The sequence below is a fragment of the Eschrichtius robustus genome, chromosome 8, assembly GCF_028021215.1.
Source record: "Eschrichtius robustus isolate mEscRob2 chromosome 8, mEscRob2.pri, whole genome shotgun sequence".
NCBI classification, from domain to species: Eukaryota; Metazoa; Chordata; class Mammalia; order Artiodactyla; family Eschrichtiidae; genus Eschrichtius; species Eschrichtius robustus.
This window is the reverse complement of record NC_090831.1, coordinates 116,549,965-116,571,176: the sequence shown is the minus strand read 5'-3', so window position 1 is coordinate 116,571,176 and position 21,212 is coordinate 116,549,965. Positions and strand designations below refer to the sequence as shown.

The 21,212-nt window shown below is 40.6% G+C and overlaps 1 protein-coding gene across 1 annotated transcript in view; it reads left to right on the top strand.

The window, feature by feature from the left end:
- The window catches only part of MKRN1 (makorin ring finger protein 1), a 29,427-nt gene that overhangs the window by 2,792 nt on the left and 5,423 nt on the right, over nucleotides 1-21,212 (top strand). The window contains exons 2-4 of the mRNA XM_068549567.1: nucleotides 4,748-4,876; nucleotides 18,773-19,002; nucleotides 19,802-20,028. Of these exons, the coding sequence (XP_068405668.1) occupies nucleotides 4,748-4,876; nucleotides 18,773-19,002; nucleotides 19,802-20,028 (586 nt within the window). The remainder of the gene's footprint in view (nucleotides 1-4,747; nucleotides 4,877-18,772; nucleotides 19,003-19,801; nucleotides 20,029-21,212) is intronic.

Below are 21,212 nucleotides of genomic sequence, written 5' to 3'. Positions count from 1 at the left end.
GCACTGTATTATAAATATTTTCGTTGTGTTTGATAGCAAAATCTCCTGTGAAGAGAATTCAAGAGAGTGTTCTAGTTTGTGCCTCTTCCCCCATTATATCTAGGAATTTGACTAAGGCTGTTTTCTTCACCAAGGGTATAATCCTCTTAGCTGTTTGGATGTTGGAAATTTGTTTCTGGTTGCTCAGAATCATCTGTATTTTCTTGTTGGTTAGTATTGTCTAAATATTTCTCTTGAAATTCTATGTCATTGTGTTTATCTTCTCGGCTTTTAAGAAAAACCTAGGTATACTTTTCCCAAGGAACTGTGTTATGCTGCCCCCACCAGGCCATTTTGATATCTTTTATTAGAATTTAGTGCTGTGAACTAGAAATGCTGTTGCTTTTTCTAGTTTTCTTGAGTGTTGGGGGTTAAAACAACAAAGTTGTAACTTGCAAGTTGTAATTTTGAATTTAGACACTGTTTTATCAGAGTGCTTCTGCAATGGTAGACGAGTGTATTGAAATAATACACAAAAACCAAGTGTTTTTTCATTTTGATTTTTCAAAAACTTTAAGTGTAGCTTAAAAATGAAGGGAATTTTTCCAGAAAGTCTTTATCCAAGTGCTGTGATATCCATAGTAAAATGTATTGCTTGCAGACTTCAGTGTTTTTTGAAGGGATGGCATTGAAAAAGTTATTCAGCCCAGGGAAAAGAGAAATTAATTTGCTACTGGCACTATGATTCCCCATGACACCTAGCTGTCTTCTACAGTTTTTACTGAACAAATATCTAAGTATTATGTGTACAGGTACTATAGAAGATAAAAAGCAGAATAAACTGTGGTTCTTAAACACCAGGAATTTACAATCTAGTTTGAGAAATAGGGTACATGTACTTATCAAGAATTAAGTAACACAGTAAACAATGTCACAGCAGATTAAGTGATTAAGTGCCAAATTAATTAATATTCTGTAATTTCTGTAAATCCCCAGACAGGTTGTTATGATGCCTAGAAGTACTTTAAGGGTATTGTGTAGCTCTCTTACACCCTCACAAGCTACTGTTGGGGTTTCTTATATATATCTTGGTAACCATGCTTACGTTTCCAAGAGGTACAACAGTCGGGGATTCTAGTCAATTGTATTTGTCTTTATTACTGGACAATATCTGATTGGAGTCATAGAATCTTCAAGGTGGAAGGAACCATAGAAATCATATGGCCCAGCCTTTAACTGAAGGCAAGCTCAGCCTGGACACTGGCATTAAGGTGAACTTGGATGATGGCTTTTTGGTGGTGGCATTTAAAAAAGAAAAAAAAATGGGGAGAAATTCTTGGGAGAGGTGCCTTTTTTCCTCTTTAGGTTATAACTTACACTATCATGTCGTAATCTCTTAGACTTAGACATGGGTTGGCAAGAAGGGATTTCACTGTGAGGACTGTTTATAATTATACCAACAGTGTTAATATCACTGAGAGACAAAAGGCAAGTAAAACAAACCAGAAGCCCAGACCATATGTAACCCAGACCATATGTACCAAACAACCATGTAAAATAATGCTTAGTATTTGGCAGTAACTAATTAGGGCTTGTATTCTAGTGTTTCTGTTGATTCTGCAGTATCAGGTGATTTTGTGTCTGCTTGAATTCCTTTGGTGATGCTAGTTCTGGACCTCAGGAACTTATTTCATTGCTGGGTAGTTCTAGTTCTCAGTCCTTACGCTGAGCCAGGTTTATGATGTAGCTTCCCACATGTATTGACTTTGCCAGGAATAGTGCTGGAAAAGGCTATTCCTTTATCTTCTGGCCAAACTACTCCAGTTACTTAAAATCTTATGGCATGACATCTAGGTCTCTTGCTTTTCTTACCCGATTTGTTAGTGTGTACCTCTTACAGTGTGTGGTCGGAAACAAATGTAGTCAAGGCAGAGAAGAGATGTGGAAGGGGAGATGAGGAAATGAACTCGAGTGCCAGCAAAGACACTACGCAGCTGCTACTGCATGCATGGTTTGTTTGTTTGTTTGTTTTTAAGTTCTTAAATCTGAAAGAGTGGTGAAACTAAGACAATAGCTTTACTGAGGGTCACAAAGCTGGAATTTAAACAGTCTTCCTAATCCTGAAACTGTGTGCTTTTTATTACTACTTGGATCCAAACAGTTGACTACTGATGCAGCCTGATTGTATTAACTGTTCTGGTAGCTGCATCCACTGCTGGCTCTTGAAACTTGGACTCAACTGAAGTCCCTAGACATAAATGTAATCAGCTGGCCCAGACACATCACCTGGAAGAAGGCAGTTTAATGTAGTGCTTTAAAATTTAAATTTAATTCTGACATGTCCTTGTTTAAAATCTTTCAGTGGCTTCTTACTGCTTTAAGATAACTTGACTTAAAAGGCCCTGCAGAATCTGTTCCCTAGCTCTCCAGCCTGTCCTCCCCTCTGTTCTCTCCATTCTTGGTCACTGCTGTATTATGCTCTTGGTCAAAAGGTGCTAACAGGCCATGCTACACTGTCTTAGGCCAGTGACTCTGAGTTTTACTCTTTCATTTTGGATTCTTGGGAACAGTTTTTACTATCGTGGATGTCAAAAAGTAATAGTGGTGTGAGGTGTTGCAAAAGTGTTAAGGAAGAGCATCCTGCTGAACATTTAAATGCAGGTGTTAGGGAGCTGAACTCCTTGGAGCAACTGGTTTGAGATCTCTAGGGGTAGGTGTTTTATCAAGCCTTAAAACTGTATCAGTATGTGCATCTCTGACTTCAAGCTGACCCCAAAGAATATTGAAGGTATAGACAGCTTTGTCTTGTGTTGAGAATTGTGAAAGTTCCCACTGGGGATGGGACAGTAAGCAACTGTATTCGAACAGTGAGACTGTTTCAAATGAATAACCAATTACCAACTGTGGATACTTTTATAGATACTTTGAAGCATGATTATACTAGTGGTGATTACAATGAAATTATTGATTTGTTGGGTTGTTGGCTTTTTTTAAGTGTTAATCTCTTCATTTATGCAGTCAAAAAGTACCTATTGGCACAAGTGGTTTAACTCAAATTTGTCTTATGTGGTGCTCAGACAGCTTCAAAGCTTGGAGAAAGTTGCCCTGTAGTTGAGCAAAAGTTCAGACCTAGTTAGATTAAGTTAAACCTGATAACAGTTGAAGTTAGGTTAATTATAGTTAGAATTTGACTTCCTACTACTATATTCTTATGTTTTGTTACGGACTGAAACCCTAGGGCAGTTTAGGATCTTCTTGATGATTATAGCTGTTCCACCAAGATGTTACATTTTTTCTTTCTATGTCACATAGAAGGTATAAATGCCAGTAATTTTTTAAAAATTAATTAATTAATTTTTGGCTGCGTTGGGTCCTCCTTGCTGTTCGAGGGCTCTCGGGCCACTCCCCGTTGCAGTGCGCCGTCCTCTCATTGTGGTGGCTTCTCTTGTTGCGGAGCACGGGCTCCAGGAGCGTGGGCTTCAGTAGTTGTGGCACGCAGGCTCAGCAGCTGTGGCTCGCAGGGCTCCAGAGCGCAGGCTCAGCAGTTGTGGCTCACGGGCCTAGTTGCTTCGTGGCATGTGGGATCCTCCGGGACCAGGGCTCGAACCCGTGTCCCCCGCATTGGCAGGCGGATTCCCAACCACTGTGCCACCAGGGAAGCCCTGTGCCAGTAATTTGAATAGAACCTTTCACATTTCAATTTGGGGCAGCCGCCTTCAAGGCTCCTTTAGGTAAAAATGAGTCTCTTTTCTATATATCCTTCAATCCAGCGGACAAGTGGAGTGCACTTACTGCTATTCTACCTTTCACCTCTAGATAATTGACACACCCAGGAGATAGGCACTTTTTCCTTACTCTGGATCAGCTGTACATAGATGCATATTTGGGGCAGTTATGGTCTGCCAACATGAAGTCTTCATAACTCTGCTCAAGAGAAAGAGACCAAAGTCAGTGATGGGAGGGAGGATGCAAGGGGTGGTGGTGGTTCTACCCACTTTACAAGATCAGGATTATCTACAAAAAATAAAGACCTTTATCACTTCCCTGATCCACCTAGTTACTTACAGATTGCTGCTTGGCCCCCCGCCCTATTTCCAGTTTAGTTGGTCTGAGGTGAGGTCTCAAAAGTTGCACTTGTAGCAAATTCCCAGGTCCTCTTAGAAACTGAGTCATTCTCTGATACTTGGTTTTTGGAAACTGCTAGTTAGGTACACATGTTCTTCAGAACAAGAGTCTGCTAAATGAAGGACAGAAAGTGATTTCACTTTGCCTCTACCTTTGCAACAACTTTTACTTGTATTTTCACATGTGGCTTTTAAAGAATTAAAATGGTTTCTCCAAGAATTGAAACATATACAGTAGTCTGACCCGTTCAGGTTTACGTTGTTTCTTGCTTATCTTTGATTTTTTTTCAGATAGAGCTGCCGTTATGGCTGAAGTTAGTGGAAAACAAGAAGCTACCTCTGTAGGACTGTAAAATGAGAGCAGTAGTCAGACTTAACCCGCAGAGACTAGATTAATGATGACCTCAAAGTTTAAATTGGTGTCTGTATCTATAGGCAACCTTCCTGTGGTACCATCATGGATAATTTTATGGTCATATGGTCTAGTTCTACTTTCTTTGTGTTCATGACTCGTATTTGTGTAAATAGACTATAACAGTAGAATATAGTATTAGTATATAGTGCTCCTGTGTTATTAGAATATATTGGTCATGAATTCTTTGAGTACTGACTTGTAAACCAACTTGTGGTTCTTTGTCTCACAGGTATTTCATGCATGGGGTTTGTAAGGAAGGAGATAACTGTCGATACTCACATGACCTCTCTGACAGTCCATATGGTGTAGTGTGCAAGTATTTTCAGCGAGGGTACTGTATTTACGGAGACCGCTGCAGGTAAGAATTTGTTTCCAATTCAGTTTTGTTCAGGGGTGGATGGAGAGGTTGGCAGAAAAAAATGAGAGTAAAATACGTAATTCCAACAACTTTGTAAATAATAGATTTAAAATAGTCCTTTTTTTTTTTTGCCACGCCTCGCAGCTTGCAGGATCTTAGTTCCCCGACCAGGGATTGAACCCCGGGCCATGGCAGTGAAAGCACCAAGTCCTAACCACTGGATCGCCGGGGAATTCCCTAAAGTAGTACTTTAAAAAGTGCTCATTAGAAATGTTAGCACACTGACAGATCTTTCTCTTGGACGGAAAGTATTACATTTAAAAAATGAATTTATAATACAGTCCTAAGTTTAAATAGTGCCTGAGGAGCAACTTCCAGCAAACCTATGGATAGGGTATGGTGAAGGCGTGTTTGTTAATGGCATTTCCTCCTTTTTAAAATAAATTATTTATTTATTTATTTTTGGCTGTGTTGGGTCTTCGTTGCTGTGCGAGGGCTTTCTCTAGTTGTGGCGAGCGGGGGCCACTCTTCATCGCGGTGCGCGGGCCTCTCACTGTCGCGGCCTCTCTTGTTGCGGAGCACAGGCTCCAGACGCGCAGGCTCGGTAGCTGTGGCTCACGGGCCTAGTTGCTCCGTGGCACGTGGGATCCTCCCAGACCAGGGCTCAAACCCGTGTCCCCTGCATTGGCAGGCAGATTCTCAACCACTGTGCCACCAGGGAAGCCCAATGGCATTTCCTCTTAAAGACCAAGAATAAGGTTAATATTTGACCAGTTGGAACTAGTTTCAGTTGTTCTCTATTAGTATGAATTATGGGGAGAAAATGGGATCATAGGCATTTGGAACAGTGTATTAGGTTACTAGTTAAGAGGGCTTGTCATTCCAACTAAACTTTCATAAACCACTTGAGCTCGCAAGACTAAATTTTAAGCCAAGATTTACAGAAAATGCTTCAGAACAGTCTCTAGTATCTATCTCAGAACTGTGGAAAACCAAGAGGGATTAGTTATTAAGTAACCTCTATCATTATTCATTGAATTGGTACCATAATCCTGTTAAATTGCAATTCAGCAGTAGTGGGTTCTGTGGGTTCTGCTAGCAATTGGGTAGAGCTTTTCTTCTCTTTTTCTTTTTGGCCGTACTGCGCAGCACATGGGATCTTAGTTCCCTGACCAGGGAACCAAACCCGCACCCCCTGCAGTGGAAGCGCCAAGTCCTGACCACTGGACCACCAGGGAAGTCCCAGTTAGAGCTTTTCTTTATCTTCTCAGTTTAGAAAATATCTCAGTGTATTATCTATTGATGTTAAACAAGTTACCCTGAAAATCAGCAGTTTGAAAACAGCGAACATTTATTATCTCATATTCTGGAGTCTGGAATCTTGGAGTGGCTTAGCTGGGTGGGTGGTTCTAGCTTAGAGACTCTCAAGAGATTGCGGCCAAGATTTCAGCCAGGTCTGCCATCATCTGAAGTCTCAGTGGGGGCCTGAGGACCACTTTGAAGGTGGCTCACTCACACATCTGTTGGTGGGAGGCCTTAGTTCCTCGCCTTGTGGACATTTCCCTAGGGCTGCTTTAGTGTCCTCACACTAACTTGTCCCCAGAGTAAGTGATTCAAGAGAGACAGCAAGGACGAAACCACAATACCTTTTTATGACCTAGTCTCAGAAGTCACACACTGTCACTTCCACTATATTCTGTTTATGACAAGCGAGTCACTAAGTCCAGCCCACTTTCAAGGGGAAAGAAATTGGCCTCCACCTGTTGAGGTGGGGGGGACTGTCAAAGAATTTTGGGCATATTTTATTTTATATTTTTTAAGGTTTTTTTAAAAAATTTATTTAAAAAAAATTTTTTTTTGACTGTGTTGGGTCTTCGTTGCTGTGTGGGCTTTCTCTAGTTGCAGTGAGTGGGGACTACTCTTTGTTGCGGTGCGCGGGCTTCTCATTGCGGTGGCTTCTCTTGTTGTGGAGCACGGGCTCTAGGCACGTGGGCTTAAGTAGTTGTGGCATGAGGGCTCAGTAGTTGTGGCACACGGGCTTAGTTGCTCCGCGGCATGTGGGATCTTCCCGGACCAGGGCTCTATCCTGTGTCCCCTGCATTGGCAGGCCTATTCTTAACCACTGTGCCACCAGGGAAGTCCCAGGCATATTTTAAATGATCACACTAGGTAAGATATTTTGACAGTGTCATAGCCAATTTTAGCATCCTATTATCAGAAAAGAATTGTGTCAACTATTGGGTTCAAAAGCTTAGAGTTGAAAAGACTAAGAAATTATTGACGGGTGGAATATTGATGTTAGGTTATCTCACATCTGTTTTACTTAGGAAATCTAGTAAGGGTAGAGAAGAAGGAAGATTCTTTCCATGTAACTGTAGGAAGGATCCCAGAAATGGAACCCCTGGTATCTGAGTTTAGTGGTCATTTTGCCCTCTGCTGATTATTTTCATTGCAATATTGCTAGAAGGAAAAAACTGATACAATGACACTCAAAAAAAAAGCCAAAAACTAAAAAACCCAGATATGTCTTTTGTAGTCAGTCACAATATTAAAAAGGGCAATAGGTGTTAGAAATCCATCCTACTGTGAATGAGCGATTCTTTGTAGTAGGATGGTCTCTGCAAGATTTTTTTTAAAAAATCTTTATTGGAGTATAATTGCTTCACAATACTGTGTTAGTTTCTGTTGCACAACAAAGAGAATCAGCCATATGTATACACATGTCCCCATATCCCCTCCGTCTTGAGCCTCCCTCCCACCCTCCCTATCCCACCCCCCCATCCCACCCCTCTAGGTCATCACAAAGCACCAAGCAGATCTCCCTGTGCTATGCTGCTGCTTCCCACCAGCCAACTGTTTTACATTTGGTAGTGTATATATGTTGATGCTACTCTCACTTCGCCCCAACTTTGCCCTCCCACGCCATCCATGTCCTCAAGTCCATTTTCTATGTCTACCTCTTTATTTCTGCCCTGCAACTAGGTCCATCAGTACCTTTTTTTTTTTTTTTTTAGATTCCATATATATGCGTTAGCATACGGTATTTGTGTTTCTCTTTCTGACTTACTTCACTCTGTATGACACACTCTAGGTCGATCCACCTCACTACAAATAACTCAGTTTTGTTTCTTTTTATGGCTGAGTAATATTCCATTGTATATATGTGCCACATCTTCTTTATCCATTTTCTGTAGGTGAACAGTTAGGTTGGTTCCATGTCCTGGCTATTGTAAATAGTGCTGCAATGAACACTGTGGTACATGTCTCTTTTTGAATTATGGTTTTCTCAGGGTATAAGCCCAGTAGTGGGCTTGCTGGGTCATATGGTAGTTCCAGTTTTAGTTTTTAAAGGAACCTCCATACTGTTCTCCTTAGTGGTTGTATCAATTTACATTCCCACCAATAGTGCAGGAGGGTTCCCTTTTCACCACACCCTTTCCAGCATTTATTGTTTCTAAATTTTTTGATAATGGCCATTCTGACTGGTGTGAGGTGATACCTCATTGTAGTTTTGATTTGCATTTCTCTAATAATTAGTGATGTTGAGCATCTTTTCATGTGCCTCTTGGCCATCTGTATGTCTTCCTTGGTGAAATGTCTATTTAGGTCTTCCACCCATTTTTTAACTGGATTTGTTTTTTTTGATATTGAGCTGTTTGTATATTTTGGAGATTCATCCTTTGTTGTTTCATTTGCAAGTCTTTTCTCCCATTCTGAGGGTTGTCTTTTTGTCTTGTTTATGGTTTACTTTGCTGTGCAAAGTTTTTAAGTTTAATTAAGTCCCATTTGTTTATTTTTGGTTTTATTTCCGGTACTCTAGGAGGTGGGTCAAAAAAGATCTTGCTGTGGTTTATGTCAAAGAGTGTTCTTCCTATGTTTTCCTCTAAGAGTTTTATAGTGTCTGGTCTTACATTTAAGTCTTTAATCCATTTGGAGTTTATTTTTGTGTATGGTGTTAGGTAGTGTTCTAATTTCATTCTTTCACATGTAGCTGTCCACTTTTCCCAGCACCACTTATTGAAGAGGCCGTCTTTTCTCCATTGTACGTTCTTGCCTCCTTTGTTGTAAATTAGGTGTCCATGTGTGCGTGGGTTTATCTCTGGGCATTCTATCTTGTACCATTGATCTATATTTCTCTTTGTGTGCCAGTACCATACTGTCTTGATTACTGTAGCTTTGTGGTATAGTTTGAAGTTGGGGAGCCTTATTCCTCCAGCTCCATTTTTCTTTCTCAAGACTGCTTTGGCTATTTGGGGTCCTTTGTGTTTCCATATGAATTGTAAAATTTTTTGTTCTAATTCTGTGAAGAATGCCATTGGTAGTTTGATAGGGATTGCATTGAATCTGTAGATTGCTTTGGCTAGTATAGTCATTTTCACAATATTGATTTTTCCAATCCAAGAACATGGTATATTTCTCCATCTCTTTATGTCATCTTTGATTTCTTTCATCAGTATTTTATAGTTTTCTGAGTACAGGTCTTTCGCCTCCTTAGGCAGGTTTATTCCTAGGTATTTTATTCTTTTCGTTGCAGTGGTAAATGGGAGTGTTTCCTTAATTTCTCTTTCTGATTTTTCGTTGTTGGTGTATAGGAATGCCAGAGATTTCTGTGCATTAATTTTGTATCCTGCAACCTTACCAAATACATTGATTAGTTCTAGTAGTTTTCTGGTGGCATCTTTAGGATTCTCTATGTATAGTATCATGTCATCAGCAAACAGTGACAGTTTTATTTCTTCTTTTCCAATTTGTATTCCTTTTATTTCTTTTTCTTCTCTGATTGCCATGGCTAGGACTTCCGAAACTATGTTGAATAAGAATGGCGAGAGTGGACATCCTTGTTTTGTTCCTGATCTTAGAGGAAATGCTTTCAGTTTTTCACCATTGAGTATGATGCTTGCTGTGGGTTTGTCATATGTGTCTTATTATGTTGAGGTAGGTTCCCTCTTTGCCCATTTTTTGGAGAGTTTTTATCATAAATGGGTGTTGAATTTTGTCAAAAGCTTTTTCTGCATCTATTGAGATGATCATATGGTTTTTCTTCTTCAATTTGTTAATATGGTGTATCACATTGATTTGCATATATTGAAGAATCCTTGCATCCCTGGCATAAATCCCACTTGATCATGGTGTATGATCCTTTTAATGTGTTGTTGGATTCAGTTTTCTAGTATTTTCTTCAGGATTTTTGCATCTATGTTCATCAGTGATATTGGTCTATAATTTTCTTTTTTTGTGATATCTTTTTCTGGTTTTGGTATCAGGGTAATGGTGGCTTCGTAGAAGAAATTTGGGAGTGTTTCTCCCTCTGCAGCTTTTTGGAAGAGTTTGAGAAGGATCGGTGTTAGCTCTTCTACAAGTTTGATAGAATTCGCATGTGAAGCCATCTGGTCCTGGACTTTTGTTTGTTAGAAGATTTTAAATTATGGTTTCAATTTCATTACGTGTGATAGATCTGTTTATATTTTCTGATTCTTCCTGGTTCAGTCTTGGAAAATTGTACCTTTCCAAGAATTTGTCCATTTCTTTGTGGTTGTCCATTTTATTGGCATATAGTTGTTTGTAGTAGTCTCTTATAATCCTTTATATTTCTGCAGTGTCAGTTGTGATTTCTCCTTTTTCATTTCTAATTTTATTGATTTGTGTCCTCTCCCTTTTTTTTCTTGATGAGTCTGGCTAAGGGTTTATCAATTTTGTTTATCCTCTCAAAGAACCAGCTTTTAGTTTCATTGATCTTTGCCATTGTTTTCTTCATTTGTTTCATTTATTTCTGCTCTGATCTTTATGATTTCTTTCCTTTTACTGACTTTGGGTTTTCTTTGTTCTTTTTTCTCTAGTTGTTTTAAGTGTAGGGTTAGATTGTGTATTTGAGATTTTTCTTGTTTTTTGAGGTGAGATTGAATTGCTATAAATTTCCCTCTTAGAACTGCTTCTGCTGCGTCCCATAGGTTTTGGGTCGTGGTGTTTTTGTTGTCATTTGTTCCTATGTATTTTTTTATTTCTTCTTTGATTTCTTCAGTGATCTCTTTAGCCTCCATGTATTTTTGTTTTTTACAGTTTTTTTCCCGTAATTTACTTCCAATCTCATAGCGTTGTGGTCAGAAAAGATGCTTGATATGATTTCAGTTTTCTTAAATTTTCCGAGGCTTGATTTGTGACCCAAGATGTGATCTATCCTGGAGAATGTTCCATGTGCACTTGAGAAGAAAGTATATTCTGCCACTTTTGGGTGGATAAATATCAATTAGATCTGCCTGGTCTGTTGTGTCATTTAAAGCTTGTGTTTCCTTATTTATTTTCTGTTTGGATAATCTGTCCATTGGTGTAAGTGGGGTGCTAAAGTCCCCTACTATTATTGTGTTACTGTCGATTTCTTCTTTCATCATTGTTCGCAGTTGCCTTACGTATTGAGGTGCTCCTATGTTGGGTGCATAAACATTTATCACTGTTACATCTTCTTGGATTGATCCCTTGATCATTATGTGGTGTCCCTCCTTATGTCTTGTAACAGTCTTTATTTTAAAGTCTATTTTATCTGATACAAGTATTGCTACTCCAGCTTTCTTTTGATTTGCATTTGCATGGAATATCTTTTTCCATCCCTTCACTTTCAGTCTGTATGTGTCCCTAGGTCTGAAGTGGGTCTCTTGTAGACAGCATATATATGGGTCTTGTTTTTGTATCCATTCAGCCAGTCTGTGTTTTTTAGTTGGGGCATTTGATCCATTCACATTCAAGGTTATTATCAATATGTATGTTCCTATTACCATTTTCTTAATCATTTTGGGTTTTTTTTTGTGGGTCTTTTTCTTCTCTTGTGTTTCCTGCTTAGAGAAGTTTCTTTAGCATTTGTTGTAAAGCTGGTTAGGTGGTGCTGAATTCTTGTAGCTTTTGCTTGTCTGAACAGCTTTTGACTTCTCCATCAAATCTGAATGAGATCCTTGCTGGTTAGAGTTATCTTGGTTGTAGGTTTTTCTCTTTCATCACTTTAAGTATATCCTGCCACTCCCTTTTGGCCTGAAGAGTTTCCACTGAAAAAATCAGCTGATAACCTTATGGGGATTCCTTTGTATGTTATTTTTTGTTTTCCCTTGCTGCTTTTAATATTTTTCTTTGAATTTAATTTTTGTTAGTTTGATTAATATGTGTCTTGGTGTGTTCTTCCTAGGATTTATCCTGTATGGGACTCTCTGTGCTTCCTGGACTTGGGTGATATTTCCTTTCCCATGTTAGGGAAGTTTTCAACTATAATCTCTTCAAATATTTTCTCAGACCCTTTCTCTTTCTCTTCTTCTTTTGGGACCCCTATAATTCGAATGTTGGTGCTTTTAGTGTTGTCCCAGAGGTCTCTGAAATTGTCTTCAATTCTTTTCATTCTTTTTTCTTTATTCTGCTCCTCGGAAGTTATTTCCACCATTTTGTCTTCCAGCTCACTTATTCGTTTTTCTGCCTCAGTTATCTGTTATTGATTCCTTCTAGTGTATTTTTCATTTCAGTTATTGTGTTGTTCATCTCTGTTTGTTCTTTAGTTCTTCTAGATCTTTGTTAAACATTTCTTGTATTTTCTCAGTCCGTGCCTCCATTCTACTTCCGAGATTCTGGATCATCTTTACTGTCATTACTGTGAATTCTTTTTCAGGTAGATTGCCTATTTCCTCTTCATTTATTTGGTCTTGTAGGTTTTTACCTTGCTCCTTCATCTGTGATATATTTTTTTTGCCGTCTCTCTCTCTCTCTCTCCCTTTTATTTTTTTTGAGTGGGATTATGTTCCTGTCTTACTGGTTGTTTGGCCTGAGGCTTCCAACACTGGGGTTTGTAGGCTATTGAGTAGAGCTGGGTTTTGTTGCTGAGATGAGAGATTCCGTGAGGCCTCACTCTGATGAATATTCCCTGGAGTTTGAGGTTCTCTGTTAGTACAGTGGTTCAGACTCGGAACTCCCACCAGCGGAGCTTCGGCCCGACTCTGGGCTTGTGAACCAAGATGCCGCAAGCCGCCTGGGGTGACAAAAAAAAGAAAAATAACCAATAATATAGTAAAAAATAAAATTAGCTTAGGAAACTAACAGATATTTTAGGAAGAATATAAAAATAAAAATATAGATGAGTCAACAACCAGAATGTGCATCAGTACCACAATAGTAGAAAAAAAAAGAGGAGGAGGAAAATGAAAAAGGACGGAGGCGGGAGAAAGGCCTTGGCTGTGGAGAGTGGGGCCTAAGCAAGGGCAAGGTTTGGGCAGTGGGCAGGGCCAGTGCTCAGGACCCACAGGGCTGGAAAAGGCCTTGGGGACTGTGGGGGGGTGGGGCTTAGGCTTAAGGAGCAGAGGTTGGTCTCAGAGGGTGGGGGACCTCACCTGGGAGCCCAGCAGGCTTCCTGGGCTCGAGTGGGCGGGGCAAACGCCCTCCTCTCCTCTCCAGCTCCTCCTGGAGGGCTCCTCCCATCTGCCTCTTGTGATCTCCCCGGCCTCCCTCCTGTGCCCCCAAGGACCCATGCGGCCTGGAGGGGGGTTTGGAGGACAGGGGGGCCTCACCTGGGAGCTCAGCAGGCTCCCTGTGCCCAAGTGGGTGGGGCAGTCACCCTCCACTCCTCTCCCACTCCTCCTGGATGGCTCCTTCCGCCTGCCTCTCCTGATCTCCCCGCCCTCAGGGGCACCGATCCTGTCTGGCCTCCACATCTCCCACTGTCAGTCTCCCTACGTCCTACCGGTTCACTTTGGGCCAGCAGGTGCCCTAGCTGTGGGGAGACGCTAACTCTGCGTCTTCCCACACCGACATCTTGACTCCACCTCCTCTGCCGGGTTTTTAAACCAACTTAATTCCTTGACTAGGCAGTCAGTTGAAAATCCTTGTAAACTGTAGGGAGAGAGGAATTGAATGTAGGCGAGAGTGGACACAGGGCTGTAAGGTGCGCAGCAGAGAGATGTGGAGAATAATATACTGTGTGATAGATTGTGGAAAAGTATGGTTGTTAACAGATGAGCCTCTTATTTCAGAAGAGAGTCTCATATGATTGGACCATAGAGGTGAAATGACTGGGAAGTAAGGGGGTAAATTGAAGAAATCCGAGCTAAGGCCTAGGCTCCACGTGTTAATCAGCTTAGTTTTCAGGTACCTTTGCCAGCCCCAAATGGCATTCCATGTTCTCCTTGGGAGTAAGTATAGAAGCCCATCTTCCACATTACCCTGTATTCAGAGTGGGTTTCCTTGTGGGAGACCAAGGTTGAAGGCCAGGGAGTAAGGTAGGTGCCCTGTTTCAGTGAGGCTCTGATACTTAGGTGGATGCAAGTCACCTAACAAACTGCTTTTTTCTTTTTAGTTTTCTCTTTAGTAAGGGTACACAGCTCCCTTTTTGGGGAATGATCCTGATTTGAGCTGAGTTTAGTGCTCTTAGGGTAAAGTGAAAGGAGTTAGGGAAACCTACATCCCAATAGTCTACCTGAAAGGAAAGTTTGGTGATAATTGTTTGGGACAGGCTGATATAGGTGATTATTAAGAGCTTGATTATAGACTAGCTAAGGAAGGAATCTCATGGAGTGGCTTGTTCCAAGATTGTTTGTCTCCTCATTAAAATTGTACTTGGGGGCTTAAGCCTACTTGTCACTCTTACTATGTAGAGATCTTTTTATACAACTTGGCCAGTGCCCAGGGATTTTGAGTAATTTAACTCCTCATGAAGGGAATAGTTTATAATGAAAGATGATATCCTAGTTCCAACAGGTCAGAAGTGTTGCTGTATCCGTGTTGCAGAAGTATTGCTGCATCCGTGTTGCATAACGGGGGTGCTGTTATTTAGTGATGCCGGTTCTTTGTTGCTCAGGACTGTTGCAGGAGATCTAGCATCCTTTGCCCCCACTGCATAAGTGCCATTAGAACTCCTAGTCATTGTTTCTGAACAGCCACTTGGGAAAGGGACAGGACTGCCTTGGTTGACAACCATTGTTATGGTAGATCTTGTTTCCTTTGGAGCGACCGTGAGGCGTGCGGGATCTTAGTTTCCTGACCAGGGATTGAACCCACGCTCCCTGCAGTGGAAGCTCGGAGTCCTGACCACTGGACTACCAGGGAATTCCCCTTTGGAGGGATTTTTGCCCTATAGACCTACCAAATCCCATAAGTTAAAATCTTTAAAGGCAGATATCAAAGCTCAGAATGATTGGGGGTGGGGAGTTGCAAGCCAACCACAGGGAGAAATGTCTGTCCTTTGTGTAGAGGTAGAAGAAAAATGGATTAAACTTCCTTAGACAGAAATTGATACTGTATGAAAGTATTTTTTGCAAGATGTGAAAGAAAAACTCAATATTAGTTTCAGTGTTGCCTCAATATTAACTTACCTCTTAACACTGTGGCTTAAAGGATCAGCAATTCTGTGTTAATTTCTTAAAGAATTAATAACTTTACAAAGCCACTGTCATGGACTGTGAATCCAGTAGATGTGAGAATTCTCTTTAATGCGGCCTGGCAGACTTTCAGTATGGGGCCAGAGAATTAATATTTGTGGCTGGGCAGGCCATACGGTTTCTTGTAGCACAAAAACAGCCCTAGATAAATACATAAGCTAATAGATGTGGCTGTGTTCCAATGAAACTTCATTTTGGGACACTGAAATTTATTTAATTAATTAGTTAATTAATTTAAACATTTCTGAGAGAGAGTTTATTTTATTTATTTTTTAAAATTTTATTTTTGGCCGTGCTGTGTGGCATGCGGGATCTTAGTTCCCCGACCAGGGATCAAACCCATGCCCCCTGCATTGGGAGTGCAGAGTCTTAACCACTGGACCCCCCAGGGAAGTCCTTGAAATTTTAATTTCAGTTACTTTTCGTGTCATAAAATGATCTTTTTTCCAACTATTTAAAAATGCCAAAGCCATTCCTAGCTCCCGTTGGGTTTGGCTTGAGGGCCATAGGTGGCCGGTCCCTGTGCTATGAAGAGCTCCATGCTTCACTGAACCATTCGTTTTTAGTAAACTCCTTTCAAAGTGGGAGTGTTGCTTTTGCCTTTGTCTTTTTCTTTCTTGCTTTATTCTTATTTGTACTCTACCTTTCCTAATGCTTACTCACAAATTTTTACTTTAGAAGCGTATTTTATATAGATATATTCTGCACTATTTACAGATGTGAACTTTCTTGCTAATATTCTGTGCTTTCAAAAATTTTATTTATACCTTATTGATTCCTTGATAAATTTTCCTTAAAACCAAAATGCACTCCTTTCAAAAACTTTGTAGTATTTGTAATTTGATAGATGGTGATAAGCATTTGAGTCCTATCTTTTAAGTAGTTTTTTGAGTCATTTACCCTGAAATTCTTTTTTTTTTTTTTTTAAAGATGGCTCTTAGCTTTTTTTTTTTAAATTAATTAATTATTTTATTTATGGCTGTGTTGTGTCTTCGTTTCTGTGCGAGGGCTTTCTCTAGTTGTGGCAAGGGGGGGGGCACTCTTCATCGCGGTGCGCGGGCCTCTCATTATCGTGGCCTCTCTTGCGGAGCACAGGCTCCAGACGCGCAGGCTCAGTAATTGTGGCTCACGGGCCTAGTTGCTCTGCGGCATGTGGGATCTTCCCAGACCAGGGCTCGAACCTGTGTCCCCTGCATTGGCAGGCAGATTCTTAACCACTGCGCCACCAGGGAAGCCCCTACCCTGAAATTCTTGAGATCAATATGGCAAAGGAGAAAGAAAAGAGAACTAAAATATGGGTGTCATATCTATTTCTTAGACCCTTTATGTATCTTGACATTTAGTTTTATTTAATCCTTTAATACTTTCCCAAAGCCCTGAAGGCTTTCTCTATTGGTGAAGCTGGCATTTTAAATTCAAGCCTGTCTTAATTCTGAAACCCGGGTTCTTTTCTAACTTAAAGGCTGTGAAAGCAGTTAAAATGTGAGGATCTGGGGATAGATTTCTAAGGTTCCTTAAGGCTCTGAAACAAACTTCAGAGCGGTGCTGTTTAATAGAACTTTGTGCGATAGTGTGAATGCCCAAAAAGGTGACCCCTAGCTACGTGTGACTACTTATGGAACACTTGAAAACGTAGCTAGTGCCAGGACCAAGGAACTGAGTTTTAAATGTTATTTAAGTATAAATAGCTAGATATGGCTAATGGCTGCTCTCTTGTACAGGGTGGCTTTGGAGTCACATTAGACCTAGAGCACTACTTACACGTCATCTATAAAGTGAAATAATACCTTCTCATAGTTTTTTGATGATGAAGTGAGGTGGTACAAGTGAAAGAGCATATTTCTGATCTTCAGCTGGCATAATTCCAGTCTGTGGGATAAATGCACTGGGTTTTGTAGCTGATATCAGGATACTCAGATTACTTGTACTGCAAAGCAGAGTAGGTTACCTACTGCTTAGGAGTAGGAATAGGAAGATTTGAGATAATATAAGGATAAAGACCAGCTCAGCAAATGTTTGCCATAAGCTAAAGGACAGTCTTTAGTTAAAGTTTTACCTCGTCTTTAGATGTAAACACAGACACTTATAACGCAGATGACCCATGGTCAGTACTGCCCAGTTAACTAATTAATTACAACAACTGCTAGATACATACTATATGTTACAACACAGTTTATGTACTGCATTCATAATTTATTGTGTCTGGGTGAATCTCTCAGCATAAAATACTCAAAGAATTGTGAGGATTTTCTCAGGCAGCAAGGTGCTTCTTAAAGGAAATAAGCAGTTTTTTTCTGTATTTGGGGATAAGGTTCAATGATAATTTTACAGATGAAAAGCAATCAGGAGATGTGTAGGGTAAGAATTTAGAAAAGAAAATTAGGTGAATGGATGGATGTGGGAAAAGAAAATGCATACTGCATATTTTGTAAATACTATCTCTGCATTTTAATATTGGGAGAATTTTATGTGTTGGTAAAATGTTTCACATATTTACTTGTTGAATTTGAGTGTCAGCCTTGCTTTCTTAATCAGTGTTAATTTTGACTGCACAATCTCTTTAGCAGACTTGCCATGGGAACGGTAGTCAACTGTCTGAAACTCCTAATTAGAGTGGAATTTGAAGGGTAATAGATGTTCTTACAGCATGGGTGGGTGAACTATATGGCCTGTAGGGCAAACCTGACCAAAGGCTGTTTTTGTAAAGTTTTACTGGAACACAGCACGCATCATCATTTAGATAATGCCTACGGCTGCTTTTTTTTTTTTTTTTTAATTTAGTTATTTTATTTATTTATTTGTGGCTGCTTTGGGTCTTCGTTGCTGCGCGCGGGCTTTCTCTAGTTGCGGCGAGCAGGGGCTACTCTTTGTTGCGGTGCACGAGCTTCTCACTGCGGTGGCTTCTCTTGTTGCGGAGCACGGGCTCTAGGCGCGTGGGCTTCAGTAGTTGTGGCACGCAGGCTCAGTAGTTGTGACTCACGGGCTCTAGAGCGCAGGCTCGGTAGTTGTGGCGCACGGGCTTAGTTGCTCCACGGCATGTGGGATCTTCCCGGACCAGGGCTTGAACCCACGTCCCCTGCATTGGCAGGTGGATTCTTAACCACTGCGCCACCAGGGAAGCCCCCTATGGCTGCTTTTGAACCACAGCTGCAGAGTTGAATAGTTGTATTGTAACATGGGCAGTATGACCTGCAGAGCCCCGAATCTGTGTGTATTTGACTCTTTAAGTTTGCTGACCCCTGGTTTGTGGCCTTGCTGCTCACACTGGTCCCTGGAGCAGCACACTGGCATGTGTGAGGGCTGGTTAGACTCGCAAAACTCTGGGCTGCACCCAGACTTAGAAATTAGGTATCTGCCTTTTAACAGTTTTCCACGTGATTCATAGGCACAGTAGTTTGAAAAGAACCCAAGGACAGGGTGGGGAATATATTCCATCTAGAGGCTCCTGGCTAGACAGTGACTGCCGACTTTTTAAATTTTATTTGATTTTATTTTTAAGATATGAACACAGCAAGCCATTGAAACAGGAAGAAGCAGCTGCTACAGATCTAACTGCAAAGTCACCCCTTGCTGCTTCCTCAAGTCTCTCATCAGTAGTTGGACCGATTGTTGAAATGAATATGGGCGAAGCTGAGTCAAGAAATTCAAACTTTTCAACTGTAGGAGCGGGTTCAGAAGACTGGGTGAACGCCATTGAGTTTGTTCCTGGGCAGCCCTACTGTGGCCGTAGTGAGTATTTTGAAGAATAAAAACAAGTTAGAGGGATAGAGAGTAGTTCATCAATTAGCTGAGTTTTCACAAGCTTCCTGCTTCCAATCTTCATATCTAGTCTAATCTTAATACTCTTAAATTAGGTTACCTAAGACTTAACAGATGGAGTCAAAGAAACTTTTTGAATCCCAATAGTAATGAATTTAGAATGTTTTGAAAAACTGAAGCGCCTCTCTCTCTCTCTTTTTTTTTTTCTTTTTTAAAATTTTTCATTTTTGGCTGCATTGGGCCTTCGTTGCTGCGCACGGACTTTCTCTATTTGCGGCGAGCGGGGGCTAATCTTCATTGTGGTGTGCGGGCCTCTCATTGCCGTGGCTTGTCTTGTTGCGGAGCACGGGCTCTAGAGCACAGGCTCAGTAATTGTGGCACACACGCTTAGTTGCTCCACGATATGTGGGATCTTCCCGGACCAGGGCTCGAACCTGTGTCCCCTGCATTGGCAGGCAGATTCTTAACCACAGTGCCACCGGGGAAGTCCCAAGCCTCTCTCCTTTAATAAGTACAGTTGCACAAGAAATACGTAAAAAGGTTTTTTAAAAAAATTTTAGAACAAGGCTAATCTTGGAAATGTCAGTATCAGAAGAAATTCATTTCTTTCAAGAGTAAGGGAATTAGTTCAATAGACTGCTTTGGAGTTTAATTGAAGTTCTTTTCATTTTTTTCTTTTCAGTTAGTTTCTTAATTACCTTATTTATTTATAGTTCATGTATCTGCCTTATCCGTTTTGGACCTTTACCACACTCTTAAACGTTTTCAGCTGCCCCTTCCTCCACTGAAGCACCCCTGCAGGGCTCAGTGACCAAGGAAGAATCAGAGAAGGAGCAAACTGCAGTGGAAACAAAGAAGCAGCTCTGCCCCTATGCTGCAGTGGGAGAGTGCCGATATGGGGAGAACTGTGTGTATCTCCACGGAGACTCGTGTGATATGTGTGGGCTGCAGGTCCTCCATCCAATGGATGCTGCCCAAAGATCACAACATATAAAAGTAAGTCTTAAGGAAGATATTCTGTTAATAGGTGTGAGAACTATATTTTCCCTTTCACAACATTGTCAGTTCATTTCAGAGAAACGTTTGGTGAATTGAATGGTGATTAGCATTAAGTTAGGGATGTTTTCCTTCCTAGGCTTCTTGACTGCTTTATCAAGTAAACTGTGCTTTAGAACCTCAGACTTTGGGCTTTTTTTCCTTTTTCTTTCTTCTTTTTTAAAATAACAGCTTCTCTGAGATTCACATTCTATACAATTTGGTCTTCTAAAATGCACATTTCATTGGTTTTTAATATATTTGCAGAGTTGTGCAACCACTGTTCTCTCTAATTTTAGGACATTTTCATTATCCCAGAAGAGAAACCTCTGGCTCATTAGCTCCACTGCTCTCCATTCTTCCCTTCCTCCAGCTCCTGGCAACAACTGATTTACTTTCTGTCTCTATGGATTTCCCTGTTCTGGACATTTCGTATATGTGGCCTTTTGTGACTGGCTAAAAGATTAGCATGATGTTCTTAGGATTCGTTTGTGTTATAGTGTGTATCAGTACTTCATTCCTTTTCATGGCTGAGTAATAATCCTCTGTATGGCTGTACAACATTTTGTTTTTCCATTTGGGTTGTTTCACCTTTTGGCTATCATGAATAATGCCATGAACATTCGTGTGTAAATTTTTGTGGACATATGTCTTGATTACCTTGGAATAGAGTTGCTGGGTCACATGGTAATAACTCTGTGCGTCATATTTTGAGCAACTGCCAAACTTTCTCCACAGTGACTGCACTGTTTTACATTCTCATCAGCGATGGATGAAGGTTTCAAACTATGGTTTCCTAAGCCCATTTGCTGCATGAATTTTTTTTTGTTGGGAAGACCCTGTATTACAAACCTTATATTTATTGGAGCAGATTTTGCTTCTAATCATAATCATCTCTTTTAATAAACTTACTTTGGCTGTGGGTGGTGGTGAAGCAGTGGAGTATGGTTTGACCTCTGCCTCCTCAGCATATTGGCTGTGTGATGTAGCAGGTTGAACCCCTGCATATATTCGGGAGAGCAGTGCCTACTTCAGGGGATTGTTTTTTTTTTTTTAAAAAGGTTTAGCCTAAGTGTCCATCGACAGATGAATGGATAAAGAAGATGTGGCACATATATACAATGGAATATTACTCAGCTGTAAAA